This window comes from Trachurus japonicus, chromosome 3 (genome assembly GCF_045865225.1).
Source record: "Trachurus japonicus isolate A0001 chromosome 3, Traja_1.0".
Lineage (NCBI taxonomy): Eukaryota > Metazoa > Chordata > Actinopteri > Carangiformes > Carangidae > Trachurus > Trachurus japonicus.
The window spans coordinates 15,427,181-15,445,490 of record NC_140909.1 but is presented as its reverse complement, the minus strand read 5'-3'; the positions used below and the strand labels follow the sequence as shown (position 1 = coordinate 15,445,490).

At 45.1% G+C, this 18,310-nt stretch overlaps 2 protein-coding genes across 5 annotated transcripts in view; both read left to right on the top strand.

Moving 5' to 3' along the window:
- kif26ba (kinesin family member 26Ba) overlaps nucleotides 1-18,310 on the top strand; it is a 76,886-nt gene that overhangs the window by 53,445 nt on the left and 5,131 nt on the right. Inside the window, exons 8-26 of one of the 4 annotated variants that reach the window (XM_085763962.1) lie at nucleotides 2,065-2,210; nucleotides 2,503-2,619; nucleotides 3,641-3,827; nucleotides 5,455-5,656; nucleotides 8,349-8,520; nucleotides 9,188-9,526; nucleotides 9,624-9,800; nucleotides 10,215-10,332; nucleotides 11,167-11,443; nucleotides 11,838-11,939; nucleotides 12,031-12,158; nucleotides 12,848-13,027; nucleotides 13,210-13,517; nucleotides 13,704-14,340; nucleotides 14,434-15,338; nucleotides 15,570-15,593; nucleotides 15,630-15,838; nucleotides 16,026-16,172; nucleotides 16,298-16,512. In XM_085763962.1, coding sequence (XP_085620088.1) covers nucleotides 2,065-2,210; nucleotides 2,503-2,619; nucleotides 3,641-3,827; nucleotides 5,455-5,656; nucleotides 8,349-8,520; nucleotides 9,188-9,526; nucleotides 9,624-9,800; nucleotides 10,215-10,332; nucleotides 11,167-11,443; nucleotides 11,838-11,939; nucleotides 12,031-12,158; nucleotides 12,848-13,027; nucleotides 13,210-13,517; nucleotides 13,704-14,340; nucleotides 14,434-15,338; nucleotides 15,570-15,593; nucleotides 15,630-15,838; nucleotides 16,026-16,172; nucleotides 16,298-16,512 — 4,590 coding nt within the window. Of the gene's footprint in view, nucleotides 1-2,064; nucleotides 2,211-2,502; nucleotides 2,620-3,640; nucleotides 3,828-5,454; nucleotides 5,657-8,348; nucleotides 8,521-9,187; nucleotides 9,527-9,623; nucleotides 9,801-10,214; nucleotides 10,333-11,166; nucleotides 11,444-11,837; nucleotides 11,940-12,030; nucleotides 12,159-12,847; nucleotides 13,028-13,209; nucleotides 13,518-13,703; nucleotides 14,341-14,433; nucleotides 15,339-15,569; nucleotides 15,839-16,025; nucleotides 16,173-16,297; nucleotides 16,513-18,310 lie in introns of all 4 variants that reach the window. The other 3 variants (XM_085763956.1, XM_085763949.1, XM_085763942.1) reach the window with 3 other exon arrangements.
- LOC146989783 (saccharopine dehydrogenase-like oxidoreductase) overlaps nucleotides 11,500-18,310 on the top strand; it is a 126,413-nt gene continuing 119,602 nt past the window's right edge. The window contains exon 1 of the mRNA XM_085763996.1: nucleotides 11,500-11,509. The gene's annotated coding sequence lies outside the window, so the exon portion shown is untranslated. The remainder of the gene's footprint in view (nucleotides 11,510-18,310) is intronic.

Here is an 18,310-nt window from a genome sequence, read left to right as displayed (position 1 = left end):
TACAACAACAATGTCAGTAATAATCCTTCATTGCATAGGAATATCATGAGTGCACCAAACTAGTATAGCAAGCACAATAAGCCCAGTAATAAGACAAATAACAATATTAAAGACCCCCCACAGTACTGTACACACAGGTAGGACACATAAGACCAACAGATGCACATATAATCACAAACAGCTCTACCAGTACACAAACCCAATATGGCGTACACACTAGACAGCATGTGGAGATCAGTGTTGTATCACCCTGTTTCCATGTTTTCAGTCATCTGTTAAGTATTGACACATTAAAAAAAAGCCTACTGTGTCATGCTTCATGACGATGATTCATGATGTATAATTTAACAAAGCTGGAATCAATATGCCCAACACACCAACAAAACAGACCCCTGATTGTCTGTGTTTAATTGTGTTGGATGATACAACACAGTCCTAAGGCTCAGATACTGCAAGTGCTTTTATATAATTGAGAAATCCATCAAAGACAGTTTGCTCTTTCAATCAATTTTACTGTTATAATGATGTGATGGAGTGGCCCTGACCTTGCTGCTTACAGTCTAAATGGCTTCAGTGGCAGCAGCAGCAGATGAGATAATTCTTTGTGATATAGCTCACCTAAGGCCATGGATCTTAACGAGGCTGCATTATAACAGTATTACCTTCTTTCTAATTAAAATGGGGAAAGTAACACATGAGCGTTTATCTTCGGCTCTGTGGCCCTTGGCTGTAGACACTGTACTGCACTGTACGTGGGACTCAGACACAGATGCGGGCACACTTTCACAAAGAGTAAAACATTTTTCATTGATTAGGAAAATTAAATAAAAGACCTAATGATATGGAAAATAAATGGATGAACTTCAGGAATGTAACTGGATCCTCTGGCTTTAAAGCTTGCATTTGATGGATTTTAGTATCGGCTATTAGATTATTGGTCTTGAATGGATCATCTCTCAGTAACGATGAGCGTGTGCGGATCCGTGTGAGCTCATGTGTCTTTGAACTCATGATACAATGCTGCCTTGTTCTCTCACTTTCTCACTCCGATCACTTTATCTCTGACAGCATCGGCAGCTCTGCTTGATGAGGCCAATTACTGGGAATATACATCAACTACACAGACACAGACACACACACGGCTTTATTGCCTTTAGCGTATAGCTTTACTATGTTGCAGTGTGGTGTTAGTCAGTGGAGCAGTCAGCGAGCTGAGTGTGTCTTGACAGCCTGTGGTAGTCAGAAGAAAAGAAAAAAAACTACACATCCTCCATGTGTAATTTAAGACTCGCTCACGTCCACAAGCCTGGGAGGGAAAAGAAAGAGAAATGAGGGTTGTTGAAGAGCTGTGGTTGTAATAGTAATCCTGCAAAGAGCCATTTGCCAAAGAGGGACTCCATTTGATTTGTGAAATAAAAGAAATCAACTAGTGAAGCAGTTAAAGAAAAGTAAATGATCCAGAATTGCTTTTAAACTACTGGTAGTTTCTTTAAAGCAGCCGATGGCCACATGTTTATATGCTTGATATTTTGGGTCTGTTTACTATTTCACCTCGAGTTTTCAAAGTGTTTCTGTGACAGTTCATGAAAATCTGCATCTCTGTTTTGACAGTAAGTCTTAATAGCTCCAGGAAACATGGAGGGAGAACAATGTAGAATTACAGTGTAGCTGACAACCTCCCCTCCATCCCTATCGCAGAACAAATCACAGGCATTTCTCAGCCCTGCATCACAGGAGTCAGGCTTTTGATGTCCTCTGTCTTTGTGAAAAGCGATTGAGTCAGTGTGAGTGTGTGACACATGGCTTTGTGTTGGTGTGTGTTTGATCTCCAACTCCAGCTGGTGTGTGTATAATGTGTGTGTGTTAAGAGGCAGTAATCATCATCTTCTGCCACAAAATGAGAGATCTGGTCGCTCTGTGTGCACATGCATGTTCAAACACATTTTACACACACATCTTTTCATACAAAGAACTTTTTAATGTCTTTTTTGGTGATGTTCTTTTTGATATATCTTTTTTTTGCCCTTACCCCCCTCTCCTGCTTTGACTTCCTGTCTCTTCCAGGTAAATCATACACGATGATCGGCCGTGATGACTCTCTTCAATCTCTGGGTATAATCCCCTGTGCCATCTCCTGGCTGTTTAAGCTCATCAATGAGAGAAAGGAGAAAACAGGAGCACGCTTCTCTGTTCGTGTCTCTGCAGTCGAGGTCAGTGCTGTCGATGAGACTTCAATCTGACATGTTGCCAACAGAGTTAACCAGATGCCATTACTGATACAGACAATGACAGGAGATTACTGACAGTTCCTTCTTCGCTGAAGTTTCTCTAAGAAGGAACGGCATTCGCTGTGGTGATAGTCTGGGTTAATGTTATTGTTCTATAGCGCTCTTTCCTAATGCTTTCTATTTGTTTTTTTTGCAATAACATTTTTATTGTCGTGTAACTTTCTATTAACTGTTGTTGTTGTGTGTGTGTGTGTGTGTGTGTATGTGTGTGTAGGTTTGGGGAAAAGAGGAGAATCTAAAGGACTTGCTGTCTGAAGTGGCTACCGGCAGTTTACAGGACGGCCAGTCTCCTGGAGTGTATCTGTGTGAGGACCCCATCTGTGGCATGCAGGTATACACACACACACATACACACTTCACACGTTCAAACACATTGTTTATGAACAGCCTCGGGTTAGTATGACTATGGCTTTACCTTTTTCTTTTTAGCTGCAGGCAGTTCTCTGTTGTCTTAGTTACTGCTGGATGTGGGATGGGCACGTGCATGTGCATACACACACTCACAGACCTGCACACACACACACACACACACACTTTGGAGCAGCAGATACATTATAAGAGATTTAGTATTCTATTAGTCTTTTTATCTTAAATATGCATGAAGCATTTATTAAAATAGCTAATTTATTATCTGTTGCTGCAATTTCTAGCTGGCTGAGAGCAGCGTCTAGAACAAAAACCTTGAGTGCATGAATGAAAATGAAAGAATAACTTGAACCAAAGTACAGTGTCAATCTTGACTTTATCAGAATTATCTTATTGATAAACAATCCACTTGGATGACAGGACAGAGTCAGACAACAAAAGGTGAAAAATCTGAAATCATCACCACTGTAATACACAATTATCATCGTCATAAGTCGTTTTAAAATAACTAATCAGCAGTAAAAGACTGCCAACCAGAATGAATGTGAGCTAGTGTGTGTGTGTGTGCGTCTGGGGCTGCAGTTATATGTTTATAGGATTACAGGGTCTGATACAAGCACATCTGTGTAATCCTTAACTAATCTGACATAATCTCATCAGTAATGATATCCTGCAGTACCACTCTCTCTCTCTCTCTCTCTCTCTCTCTCTCTCTCTCTCTCTCTCTCTCTCTCTCCCTCATCTTTGTCTCTCACACCTGCAGGCAAATTAGAAATGACTCATTTGAATACACCAATCAGTGCACAATATTATCAGTGTTTGAAAACTTCTTCGTGGGTAAACCAGAACCACCCAGATTAGATTAGGTGATACTTCCCCTGCTGCCTCTCTCTCTCTCTCTCTCTCCCCTCTGGACCCTCGCTGTTACTTTCTTCTTTCTTATCATAAACATTCAAGTACAATAATTACTTTGTCTTTTTTTCCAGCTTCAGAACCAGTCTGAACTGCGTGCTCCAACCCCAGAGAAGGCAGCCTGGTTTCTGGACGCAGCCATCGCAGCTCGCCACAGCAGCCAGCGCCCCAACACCACCGAAGAGGAACACAGGAACTCACACATGCTGTTCACATTACACATATACCAGTATCGCATGGAAAAGACAGGAAAAGGAGGGAGTAAGTGCTGTTTGTTCCAACACTGTTATTACTGTTATTACTGGTGCCACTTTGTCTAATGTCATTGTTGACAATAAGACTTAACAACAACAACAACAATTAAAGCTGCAGTGCCTCTGCTGCTGGAGACTATTAGCATTGTTGTTATCATATCACACTTTGCCTGCTGTGAGTTCCCCTGATATTCATAGCAGGATGAAGACAGACACAAACACGCTGCTGCTATGAATATAATCCTTCAGCACACATGAGACAAAGCAAAGAGTGGGTGTAAACAATAATGATAGACAGATCAATCTATGTATCTATAGTCACCACATATAAATGCATGACAGAGTTGTAGACATACCTATCACAGACTGTGTGATCCCTATAGAGAGTCTGTGTTTAGATTAACTCACAGTCATATCACACATTCACTCACGTCTATATTAATACCCAGGTGATAAAGTAGAGGTAGTGTTCGACTTTGTGACAGATGTCTGCCTGAAATATCATTCAGTTTATGCTTGTGTGTGTGTGTGTGTGTGTGAGCGTGTATGTGTGTGTGCGTGTGTCCCACCACAATGTGGATGTTTAATGGTGGCATAAACAAACTAACCTGGGAACTGAAACTGTTTTTACAACTATGGCTGCTCACACACTGTAATTACTGGTGTTAATGGTCTTAACCTTTAGACAACTCAGATTCCCAGTGTGTAGCCACAAGATACATGAAAAAAAACTGTAGCTGTAACCTTTGCTAACGTTTTGGCATGAATAATGCAGGATATTTGAAGACTGCACTCATTATTTTCTATCAATTGATAATTGATTACTGATTGCATACTTGGTGTTGCATATTTTAAAGGGATGGTTCAACAATTTGGCAAATTGGCCCATTGTCATAATCCTTAGGAGTAGGTTCGTTACCTTTAATTGTCGGTGCAAGCTGTTTTTAGAATGGTGGAGCAGAGCCGCGAGCAGCTCAGAGCTACACTACGGAGGCTAATGGGATTTCTTGGTTTCCCTCATCAAACTCATCAAATACACAATCCAACAACGCCACGTTACGAGTTACGAGTTATGAGTTGCTTTCGAGGCAAATGCAGAGACTGCTTGCTGAAAAACTGCTTCGTATGGGAACGCACATCAGCGGTTTTGCATGAATTTACCTCCAAAACAACTCTGTCGCGTAACGTTCTGTTATTATCTCATAGCGTGGTGAATGTCTAAGTCACAACCTGTCCATGAGAGCGTTTTGGAGTTGTTGGATTGATTTGATGAGTTTGATGAGGGAAACCAAGGAATCCCTGCTCCGCTGTTCTAAAAATAGCTTGCACCGACAATTAAAGGTAACGAACCTACTGCTATGACTATAGGGATTATGGCAATGGGCCAATTTGCCAAAATGTTGAACTATCCCTTTAAATCCAAGTATTGATGCTTTGAATAACAAATTGGAGGAGATCAATGCATATGCTGCTACAGAAGTGTTGTCAGCTGTTCTTTCCTCATGTGTCAATCAACCTCTGTCTTAAGCACAAATGAAAAAAAGGTGAATACAACTTTCATGACGCATGAGTATAAGTTTCTTACACTTACCTCCTCTGTAATTTTCCTCTTTCCATTTTCTCCATCTCACTAGTGTCAGGAGGACGCAGTCGCCTCCACTTGCTGGATCTGGGCAGCTGTGATGTCAAAGTACTTGGGGGAGGAGGAGGAGGAGGAGGAGGCGGGAAGAGCAGGGAGACCTCTTCACCCAGCTCGGCGCCTCTGTGCCTTTCTTTATCTGCCCTCGGCAACGTGATCCTGGCCCTGGTCAACGGGAGCAAACACATCCCATACAAGTAGGGTGGTGTCCGAAGGTCTATGTGTGAGAGGAGAGGAGAGGAGAGGAGAGGAGAGGAGAGGAGAGGAGAGGAGAGGAGAGGAGAGGAGAGGAGAGGAGAGGAGAGGAGAGTGCAAATATGCTTTGAATAAAGTAAGAAAAGGAAACTGCGGCAGAAATCGAAGGAGTGAATATGAGGCGTCCAATTTGGAAGTGTGGAGAGGAGTGACGAGTAAGAACAGGAGGATAACAGGATGTTTTGGAGCTGGAGGAGAAGAAGAAAAGAAAGCAGCCGTCAGATCTCTTTAGTTGCTTCAGGTTTTGGGGACTTAATGCTATAAACAACAACAGCTGCTGTTACATATTCATCACATTCATTTTGCTGCTTAACTGACTGGCAATGAGAGTAAAGGAGAAAGAGAGAGGGAGAGAGAGAGCGCGGAGAGGTGGAGAGACAGCATAGACAAGCTGAAAACAAAGGTTAACTGTAAAACTGGTAGAAAATTAAGAAAACATGTAATGGCAAAAAAAAAAAAATCATAAATACTGTTTAGTATGCACAGTATACATACAGCACACGGACTAAACTGTAAATGTCCTCGCTGTACCTTCCCCTTCAGTTAATTCTTCTTTTCTTAGCTCCGTCCTCCTCGCTCTGCCACTCCCCTTGGGGCTGTGTAGCTCCGTACTCCTCCCTGGGTTAATTTAATCAGCAGCTTTTGCATTTACATTGCAAAACAACCTGCAAACCAAAACACTGAAGCTGTAAGCAAAGCTATGCTGAGTCTGGTTTGGCACTGGTGACTCAGACTGTTGTCAGACTCTGAGGGGATTTGGACAGGTTTTATAATGGATGCTCCAGTACATCCGAGAGCTGAGTGCAAGTCTGTAACATAGTAGTCACCACAGAATCACAAACCGCTGAGCAGAAATGTGTTAAACTCCAGCCACAGTCCAAGAATTCAGCTCCATTCATTTCATCACAGTTAAATGAGGAGTTTTCCCCCCAGCGCTTCACTACTTTTTAGTAATAGTGTCTCATCCCGTCCTCATTCCAGCCCCAGTCCTGCTCCAGTGCTGCTGCTGCTGCTGGGTAGCCGGTGACTGTACGCCAGTCGACTGTCGGACCCTGTTTATACCCTACATTTATTTTGTCTGTCACCACAAAATCGACACCATGGTTCGTGCAAGAAGAAACCAGGCATCTCAGCGTGATCCCAAACTGCCAACAGTCTTGCAGGTCCCATGTTTCAGCCACAACATGTAGATTTAAATGCTCATTACAGATTCACTAAACGCCAGCACCTCCTTTAAAAGCAGAGTACAGCCTCTCGTTCAAAATCAGACCGCTTCCCATCTGGTTCTCTTCCCATCTCTCTTCTGGCAAAGCCACCTACTTTTTTTTTTTGATTGATGTCTCTCTGTCAGCACGATTCTGGGACAGAGTCAGTTCGTCAGTACTCCAGTATCCACTCTGACAGTTGCATTCCTTGGTGTTAGCAAAATAAACACAGAAATTCCAGTGTTCCTAGGAAATTTCTAGATTATCTCAGTTTGCTCAGTCAATAATAAGAACAAATCTGCAAACAACATGTTACGAGCTGCAGCTACTTCACACTCACTCCGTTATATAAGCTTCCTGTAATGATGGTGATCGAGGAATTCGGAGGCTGCATTCATTACAGGCTAGTTTTAATAGAAAGCATCATGTTACATACAGTAGTCCTCGCCAGTACGACTACGGTAATAAATCCAGCACAGGCTGAAGTGCAATTTCTAATCCAACATCCTCAGCACTTGAATTAACTTGCAAATGAATACTTCATGAGTCATGAATTTACCTACATTAATCTCAGGGAGAGATACAGCGAGATAGAGACGGATCGAGAGGGAGAGAGAGAGAGAGAGGAGGGTTTGTTGAAGCCTCGGGCGGCAAACTGAGAAAGAGGAAGAGAGAGAGGAGAGGAGAAAAGACGAAGGGTGCATCGATGAGAAAGAGGAGGTCAAGATAGGAGAGAGTATATGCGTATGTGTGTGTTTGTGTGCATGTGAATGTACACATATGTGTGTGAGACGTGCCTGCAGGCTGTGTTTTTAGAAAAGGGGGACAGCAGCGTGAGGTATTGGGCCACAGAGGAGCTGTGCTCACTGTCAGCCTGCAGGCCTCAACATACACACACACACACACACACACACACATACACACACACATACACACGTACACAAAAGGCTATGAATGATTGCAGTAGCCCACCCAGGAGAAAGTCTTTTCTTAAACACACAGCCTAGTTTTAGTCTCCCATCTGCTCTTATAATCTCTCTGGGAGATAGATCATCTACCAATATTAGACTGCGTAATATCCAGAGTGCCTCCTTTGAGACTTTATGAGCTTTAGTCTGGACTAACCCTAACCTTTCATGTGTTTTTATAACATTAATCAATGAACATAATCAATAGTGACCATTAACTATGCCTTTTGAGTCTTTTAGCTTCATTTACATGGATATCTTACCTTCATCTGTTCATTATTACGGCAGTCTCTTTCTTGTCTTTGGACCAGAACAGGCCGGTAATAATCCCTCATCAAATGTCAGGCGTATGTGGGTGTCTGGTCGAAAAATCGACCGGTTTTGTGACACGTTTTGAGTAACTGTGTGCGTTTTTCCAACCTGTCTTTAGTGCTCACATCTCAGTGTATGTGCGTTACCAGGGACAGCAAGCTGACCATGTTGCTAAGGGAGTCGCTAGGCAACATGAACTGCCGGACCACCATGATTGCTCACATCTCTGCCTCACCCAGAGATTTCTCAGAAACCCTCTCCACCATCCAGATCGCTTCCCGCGTCCTCCGCATGAAAAAGAAGAAAACTAAAGTCACTGTGGTGAGTTTGAATCAAACCTTGATGCTTCATTAAAAAACTGGGAGATCATTTCTCTTAATCTCATCTAACAAAAAACTTTAGGTACATTAAGTTCAGCTACAGTCGTCAGTAATGTACTGTAGACAGATGGGCACATAACTTACTTGTTTGTATTTTAATCAGTGGGTCCACGTTACCTCAAAATGTTAAATTTACTTTCATTTATGCGATGACACATTTGTGCTGATTTAATTTCAAAACACGGTGCATTTTATCACCTCTTCTCCCCTTTTTCATCAAAACCACATGTGCCCAAAGTGCTGCCGACATCCGCTTTCACCTTTCACTTCTCACGCTGACTTATTTCACAATTGTTCAGTCGAAGAAAAGGGGGTCAAGAGAGGGCTGCAGAGCTTCTAAAAATAAAACTCTAGCTCGAGAAAAGTAAAGTCATAAGATATCCAGAAGTACTAGTCTGGGATAGAAATGTAAAAAAATCAAATTGGGTCACTCGGGTAGGGTGCATGTTGGTCGAGGATCTGCATGGATTTTCTCTCCTCTCTGTCTTTCCCGTCTCACTCCAGAGCGAACTGTCAATTAAAAGCTCTGCAAATCTAAAAAGGGAAATGTTTTCTCTCTCTCCACTCTGCTCTGTCTTCACTTCCCCTGTCATCCGATCTCTCCGCAGCAATACACCTCCAGCTCCTCTGGAGGAGAGAGCTCCTGCGAAGAGGGCCGCATGCGTCGCCCGACCCATCTGCGTCCTTTCCATCACCGAGGTGACACCGACTCTGACCTTCCGCTGCTGCGACTGTCCAGTGACCCGGACGAGTATTCGAGCAGCGAGCAGTCATGTGACACAGTGATCTACGTCGGGCCGAACGGGGCTGCAGTGTCAGACAGAGAGCTCACAGACAACGAGGGGCCGCCTGAATTTGTGCCAATTATTCCTGCTCTGCTTCGAGGAAAAACGTCAGAGCAGCATCAAACGCAAAGTCAAAGTCAAGCAGCCGGAGCCCAGAGCAAGGTACTTTAAATATATCTACAACAGCAGAGATCAGACACCCAGCAGTGCTCTGAAAGATACAGGATGTACTATTTCTGTGTGATTTCTGCTCCTACAGGTGCAGCCTCAGTCAGAGGACCAGCCCAGCGGCGCCGCTCAGCCTCTGCCCCAGCCCTCTCAGTCACTGCTGGGGCAGCCGCTGGCTCCCGTCCCAGAGGAAGGAGCTGAGTGCCTGAAGTGCAACACCTTCGCTGAGCTGCAGGAGAGACTGGACTGCATTGATGGCAGCGAGGAGGTAAAGAAAGTTTTGTTTTCTTTTGCAGTGCAAGTCAGAGACTGAGGAGGAACAGTCTATTCAAATGCATAAATGCTTTGTCTGTATCTGCTTAATATTTTTTGCATGTATCTGAGTGTTTGATGTCATAATTTGTTTCCTGTGTTTATTTTCTGTCCATCTCAAGAAACACATGGCTTTCAATTGTATTACACAATAATGCATTTGAAAGTTTTACCTTACTATTTTAAATTGCTTATACTAGACCCTGTTTGCCCAGTGGAGTTCTCTTGGATAACATTATTTTCTTATAACAAAAAGAGCAACGTACGTGCAGAGGGTTTTCTTTGTCATCAGTCAGACTGATTGATTGTATTCTCACATGAAGAACGAAGCCTTTGCATTTTTCAGCCATCACTGTGCCTCTTTGTTCAGGTGGCAAAGTTTCCCTTTGAGGAGGTCCCTGCAAACAAACAAGGTGCCAAACAAGAGTCATGTCCATCTTCAGCCTCAGCTGCTGCTGCTCCTGTGTTGGATACAGAAGCCATAACAGGTAAAAGAGTTCATTCATTTAACCTTCGTCCTTGTGTTAGCTTTCTGCTGCTGTCAGTTTTGACCCAAGTCTTAAATCAGCTGTAAAATACACTGAAAACTTTTGTGTGTTTTCTTCTCTTGGTTACATTGTTAGGCTTCCTATCCATAAAAAAATATTAGTTTTAATATTTTTGGTGTGGGCCTTTTTTGTCAGTATACCCCTTGGCTTAAATTACCTTCCTCTTGTCAGCTTTGTGCTACCATCTGATATGTTGGGGTCAGTTTTGACCCGAGTCTTAAATCAGCTGTAAAACACACTAAAAACAATTATTTATTATTCTACTTGTTTCTCATCTCTTGGTTACATTGTTAGACATGAATGAATTATTGTTCTTATCATTATAACCAGGTCAAAATCGACCCTAACACCACATTTTGTGAAAAAAAATGTATATTATATTTTTTGGGGCTTTTTGTGCCTTTATTAGATAGTGCAGTTGAGAGAGAGACAGGAAATGGGGAGGCAGAGAGAGGGGAAATGACATGCAGGAAAGGGCCGCCTGATGCAGGATTCAAACTGGGGAAGCTTGCAGTGAGGACTGTAGCCTACACATGGGGCGCCTGCTCAACCTACTTCTCCGATCAACGCCCCTAAAAAAAAAGTTTTTGTTTTATTTTGTTTAAATAGAGGTTCTTTGCAAAGTCAAAAAGCTTTGATGCAATAAATAAATGTATGTGGTACTTTTATGCATTAAAATGTATAGGCTTCAAATGTAGTTTTGTAATTAAACATCAAATCAACAACATTTTTCAATTATTCTTATTGTCCTGGCAACTCACATCCCATCTCCAGGCTCAGCATGTGCAGTAGGAGGTGCCGTGCAGACCTCCTCCTCAGCAGCAGCAGCAGCAGCAGCAGCAGCAACGACCCCCAGGAGGAGGACCAATGACCAGCAGCTGCAGGACATCAAGGAGGTGGTGGAGGAGGCCGAGCTGGCACACACGATGATCCACAACCTCGCTCAGAGTTCTGGTTCCTCCATCGTTACTAGCACCAGGAGCGTAACAGGAAGCAGCTGCATCACTTCTAACCCGCTGAGTAGGATCAAGGGCTCCCAACTACAAGACAGGTGAGGACAAAACAAAACAAGTAGGGGAGACTAAGTTGAGCATAGGGGCAAGTTGAGCCACCCCTTGTTGCTAGGAAACCATAAAAAAATGGACTTACCTCATACATGGGGTAAGTTGAGCCATGAGACCACTTTTTTCATGCTATATTATCAACACAGTCATGTTTACACTGTTTGTTTGTGGAGATGCACAACATCCTGACATATACTATATGAAGTTATATGAGTTAGCAACAAAACTATAATTATCTTGATGTAGTGATTCTGAATATGAAAAGTGGCTCATCTTACCCCACTCTCCCCCTATTAAATTTTATATAGACAGAGCAAATTATCAGCCTTTGGAATTCGTTTCATTTCAGTCGACATGATTTCTCCTTTGTCGCTTTTGCAGCCGTGAGAATCTGAATGCGAGCAGTAACGCTGACCCGAAGGCACGCCCACTGGGATCACCACGCCTCGGGATCGCCAGCCTGACCAAAACCTCAGACTACAGGTGGCCTGCTCATGCAAACTGTGTCAATGAGCATTAGTGCTCATTAGTACCAGTGACAAGCTCTATAATGGCCGTTCTCTGTCCTCCTCAGGCCTCCGTCCTCGCCATCGCAGCGGTGTAAAGTGTACACGCAGAAGGGTGTGATGCCGGCAACGCCCCCTCTGTCCTCGCACACTCTGGCTCAAGATGGCCAGGTCACAGATGCTATAACCTCCGACAGTAAGCAGCTTTTTACGTGTTTGGTATTAATGATAACTGAAATCCAAACATTTTTAAATGTTAACTTAAGTTTTCCTGCTTTGTTAATATATATTCTCTTTTGAAAACTGGGGCCTAGACAGTGCTCTAAGTACCAGTCCAGCACATTCATCCACTCTGTGTTAGTGTTAAAGTTGTCATATTGATTGTATCTCTATCTAGTGTTTGTTGTAGAGTATTTCAAAGGGCCACACACTAAGTGTGAGTCAGTGTGTATGGTCTGTCTTCTAAAGGTAAACACTAGGAAGTTGTGCAGCACTTCAAGGTTAACTTGAAAAAACAATCATACCTGGATGGATATGTTCTTTTAAATTAATGTTGTACTGTATCTGTCTGTCTGCACCACCTATGACATACAGTCAAAACTTTTCTTTTAGAACTACAGTATAATCATATTGGTGTTGTTTTATACCAACATTTCTACGAGGCAATAAAATAACTAACTAAAGACATACGGTAGTAAATATGGTCCCAGACCAAGTTTATCTGTCTGAGCACAAGTTGATCTACATAGTAACCAGGGCTTTGAAATTGGCTTCAGAGATCGATTCCAACTCCCTAAATTTACCAGAGCACTGGTGGGTGCACATATTCTGCACTTGGAAGATTAAATTAATTACGATGCCAAATGTGTGTTTCTGATTCTGCAGACAGTTTGGCTGCAGACAGTGGCCGTTCCTCCACAGAGTCCGTGCTGTCCAGGACTTCTCCTGTGGGCATGAGCCCACAGGTCCGAGAGCCAACTCCGTCTCTGTCTGCCAGCCATGGTTCAGCCGAGACGCTCTGTGACGACGACGTCCCACCGATACCGATGGACACGCAAAAGGATGGTGAGTCGCGGCAAAAACACAGCTATTTTTACACGAGGAAAAAAGGGGTGGTGGTGAGATGAGAAATGAGTCATGAGTCACAGTCAAACCCAGAGAAGTGTGATGACAAATATGTAGCATAAGATGCAAGTCAGGATCAAGAACAACGAGGAAATGAATACATCTCTCTCCTCCACCTGCAGCGTCAGGACTGGGACTGTCTGTTGGACATACCTCACTAGGGGAGGATGAACTGGTGTACACGGTGGCGTCTGGATGTGAGGAGGACCTCGATGTCGCAGCTCTCATGGAGACTCAGCACCTAAGCTGTCGCCCAACGTGCATCATGAGCTTCAACAGCGAATGTGGCTCCGTCAACGCCCTAGCTTCAGGCTCTCAGCTCATCAGCGGCATCACTGGAGCTGCTGCAGAAGGAGCTGTTGAGGATTATAACATGCCCGCAGGTCTGGCAACAACTACAGGAGTTACAGAGGTTGTTGCCATGGCAGAGGTTAGTGTGACTGCTTTGAATTTTCAGCAACTCGTTTAGTATGTGGGTGTGTGTCCTACAGCACACTGCACAGGTAATACAGATGTGATGTGATGTGTTTCAACAAGCAGCCAAGTCATGAAATTAAACTCTTTTCTTTCGTTTTTACAACTCGTCTTATTTGACTGTGTGGCGTCCTGTTTGCAGGTGGCGATGGCCAAGCTGAGGATCGACGGCGAGGCCTTGGCCACAGTGATGTCTAACTGTGGTTCGCCCATCTCCTCCTGGATGAGCGATCTGAGCATGGGCAGTGAGGCCGACCAGTCTCTCCACAGCTTCAGCCAGTCCCAGAGTCAGCAAGGGGAGGCCCTGGCCGACCCCGACCCCAACCAGAGCTTTGCAGTCGAGGGGCCGGGCGGCGATGAGAGCTGTGGCAGCCCGAGGAGAGGCAGTCTGGAGGGAGAGGTGGTGCTGCAGGAGAACGGGAGTGATAAAGGGACTCCAACCAAAGACAGGCTGAGGAAGCTGCCTCCCTCTATGGCGAAAACTAACATTCAGATCCTGGCGGCGGGACCCGGAAACCTCTCGCCTTTCAAGACCACAATCAGCATTCACCAGTGTGTGTCGGTCAAACCCATCCAGGAATCAGCCATTCTCTCCTCACCCACCAAGAGTAGCTTAATGAAAGACACAGGCAAATATAGTGCACCACTTTTAGCTTCTATTTCTAGTGAGATGAGCTTCGAAGATCCCTGGTTGAAGCGAGGCATGGAGGATGGGAGGTCCAGAGAGCTTGTGTGTGAAGCAAAGGCCGAGAAAAGAGAGGTCGACCACCGCAGGGATGGTGAGAAACAACAGTCATGTTTTTTTTTTTTAAATAAAAGATTTCTGTGGTTCAAAATCTCTTGAATTAAATCATTTTTTCTTTCTCCATTAGCAGGTGTGGATCATTGCAGCCCTGGCGAGGTCGTGTCATCTCCAGATTCCTTTAAGAGAGTGGTGGACGGATGTGAGATGGTTGTTGCCCAGGGAGAGTACTTGACAAGCGTGTACAGCCCAGACATCCACCGTACCGCCAGTCTCCCTCGCGGCTGGCACCGCCTCAACCGGCACGACGGCTTGGATAGCGGCATAGAGTATCGTAATCTGGGTGTCACCACTTCGACTCCCTGCAGCCCCCGCGCTACACTCGACCGCCGGGGATCGGCTGGGAAACAAGGCTTCTTCTCCCACAAGAAGGGGGGCATCCCGCCTCTGCCACCGATACGTAAGTCCAGCCTTGACCAGCGCAACAGGGCGGCCAGCCCTCTCCATCCGCCCGCCCACGGAGTCTCCATGACGGCGGATGATTCGGGATGCGGTGGCACCAGGCAACGAGGCTCCAGCATAGACAGCAGTCGACTCTTCAGCGCCAAGTTGGAGCAGCTTGCAAACAGAACCAACTCTCTGGGCCGGGTGCACGGCTCCCACGGCGGTTCCCACCACTACGACTGCTTCTCCCTGGAGAGAGGCGAGAGCCTGAGAGGGGGAGGAGGAGGGGTGAGGGGGGACAGCACCATGCCTCGTACTGGGCGCAGTCTCACCCGCGCTGGATCGGTGTCTTCTCCAACCGCAAACATGACCAGCCCCAGTTTCAGTGGCAGCCTGGGTCCGAGCAGCGCTCCGCAGTCACCGGCTAAAACCAGTGGCCAGTCAAAGATCTCAGCGGTCAGTAAACTGCTGATGACCAGTAGCCCCAAAGCCAGGAGCCTCTCTGCCTCCAGCACCAAGACGCTGAGCTTTTCAACCAAGTCTTTAAGCCAAACTACCAGCCGCAGCTCCAGCCTCCCTCCTAATGGAAAAGTAAGAATGCCTCTGTACTCTCAGTTTACACTTTGTCATTTTAAACTACATCAATAACACAGTAGAAAAAAGCCAGATCAACCATGCGATCAGTTTCAGCAACACCTTCCTCTGGGCTCTGGGAAACACACAACACATTCATCAACATTCATCAATAGCTGCGAGCAATTCAAGTCACCACGGTTTCCATTTCTCCTGCCAACCACCTAAGTCATGTGTCTGTTTCCTCAGCCCCAGAGCTCAGTCCAGAGCCCAGTGCAGCAGCAGCAGCAGCAGCAGCAGCAGCAGCAGCAGCAGCAGCAGGGATCTTCTCCTGGATCCTGGTCTACACAGTCTCTGAGCCGCAGTCGAGGGGGGAGCCTGACAGCCAAGCTGCCTCTGAGGGCCGTCAACGGTCGAATCTCTGAGCTGCTTCAGGGAAGCGCAGGCTCTCGCACCAGGAGTCTCTCCCAGGGAGGAGGCACAGAACCTGGGGATGAAAGAGGAGCTGCAGGAGCGAGGTTCGTTAGTTTTTACTTCATTATTTAGGTGAAACAGCAATTTATAAGATGCGCTGAAGACAATTTTTAGCTGAACACCATTATTATGTTGCCCACAGATCGACAGATCAATAACATACTGTATCCAACATGTGGACCTGCTAGTTACTCTGCTGAAAATAATAGGTTTATTCTCTTGATTTCTCAGTGGAGGGGGAGCTGGAGCAGCAGGCGGTGGAGGTGGGCCGGGAGAGGAGAGAGCAGCTGTTGTCCAAACGCTGCCATCTCCCTACAGCAAGATCACCGCCCCCAGAAAACCACACCGATGCAGCAGCGGCCACGCCAGCGACAACAGGTACGAACTGATGTTCAATGAGAAATGCAAAGTTTCACACACTATATTTACTATCGCTGAAAAGAAAAAAAAACATTATTTTTTGAACATGCCATTAAATGTGATCTCCTTTTTGACTCTAACAGCAGTGTACTGAGTGGCGAGCTCCCCCCGGCCATGGGGAAGACAGCCTTGTTTTACCACAGCGGAGGCAGCAGTGGCTATGAGAGCATGCTGAGAGACAGCAGCGAGAACACAGGAAGTACCTCCTCCGCTCAGGACTCCCTCAGCGAGCACAGCACAGCCACCAACTCCTCCAGACGGAGCTCCAAGAGCAGCAAGAAGAGCAGGAGCAACACAGGTAACAATCTGTTCCCTAAATATTACTGAAATGACACTTTCACTGCATCAGACAGCAGGTGACAGAGGCTTTGGCTTATTGTTGTGTGCAGACATTTACCTCAATGTGTGGAGCTGTAAAGGAACATCTGGATTTAAACGTAACAAAGCTGCCGGAATTAATGATATTTGAATGAACTGATGAATGAATGGACAACGCAGACACCAAATGCCAGGAGGAAATGTACATTCAGTCTCTGATGTTATCAATAGGCGCTCCTTTTGAGCACTTGACTGTGGCAAGCTCAGCCATGAAAAAAATGTAATCAGAAGACTCCCAAAGCTTTGAAAAAGATATGAAATCCACTGATCACTAATAGAAAAAAAGAGCAAGAGACAGAGCTATCGAGAAAATCCATCAGTAGAGCGAGAACGAGAACCACTGGGCAGGTGAAGCAAAAGTGGAAAAAGCTGCGGTTGCAGAAGGAGAAAGGTAGGAAAGGTGACCCTGGCCACCCATCTGTGAAATGGTAAAGGGATTCTGCTGGTGTGAGCTGTAATGAATATATATTCACCAGAACGCCACACAGAGAGCCTGCTAATGTGGTCTCCAATTTTCAGTCTACTGGTTAACCACGAGGATGGATATGTGCATAAAATCAGCTTGGACGGCGGCTTACTCTTCCTGGCGTGTCTCCGATTATTGATTTAAATTAGGAAAAACCCCCATTTCCATCCATGCGTGCAGGATGTAACCTCACCTCCTGCCATGCAGCAAGAAGTCTGGATTTACTTTCATTTTACTTTAACCACGGTTGATCCTGCGCTGAGAGAGAGAGCACTCACTGCCACACTGTCACAAAAAGACACAAAGACTGTGTTTGCTCTACGTGGAGGTGAGGACAGCAATGGAGTCTGCCTCCAAGATAGATAGGCAACAGATAAGACAATAATCTGGGCCCAAATTCAGTATAAATAGCTAGAAGAAGCGAGGGCAGGTGTGCCACAGACAGAGGCATTGTGTGGAGTTGTTTGTGTGATCGAAATGTTAATCAAATCTCCAGCAGAGTTTCTCTTTGTGCTTGATTTCCATTACACGGGACTCACTTGCTCTCTCTCCCTATTTTACCTCCAGGTCTCATCTTTTTTTTTTTTATCTATTCCGCTCACATTTCTTCCTCATTCGTTCAACCCTCTCCCCTTGCACCTTCTCCTCCCTGCGGACCCTCATTCTCTCCCTGTCGCCTTATACGCCTCTTCCTACTGCATAATGAAATACAAATGTCTCTGCTTGACCCCTCTGTGCTGCTCTGGGACCAAAAAGACAGCTGCAACCTTATTAAAATCACCACTTCCTCCCACTATCACACACCTTATCTTTCGGTTCCCGGTGATGAATCTAATAACTCACATTCCTGTCGACATGGCTTGCAATTTCTATGCAAAGCGTGTGGGAGCATGTTTGAGTGTGTGTATTCATTCTAGCGTACTGGGCAGATTAGAGACTGACCTGCTGCTGTTATCTACGAGCTTCATGAAAAAAAGACTAAACTTTTTATCTCGATTATCACTACAATATGTATTTCTCGTTCTATTTCTGCTAGATGCTCCTCTTTTGTCCCTTCCTTTCTGCCTCTCTCCCACGATGATTCACCCATCTCTCCTCTCTCTTCTCCCACCCATGATCTTTTTCCTCAGCTCACTAATATTCTGCTTTCATGTCCCATGTCCTAGCTTCCAGTTTTCCCTGATTACTGATGAAAAGCAAATTGTAAAGTGCGAACCAGCAGGGGTTTCCTGTTGAGTTCAAAGGCACTCAT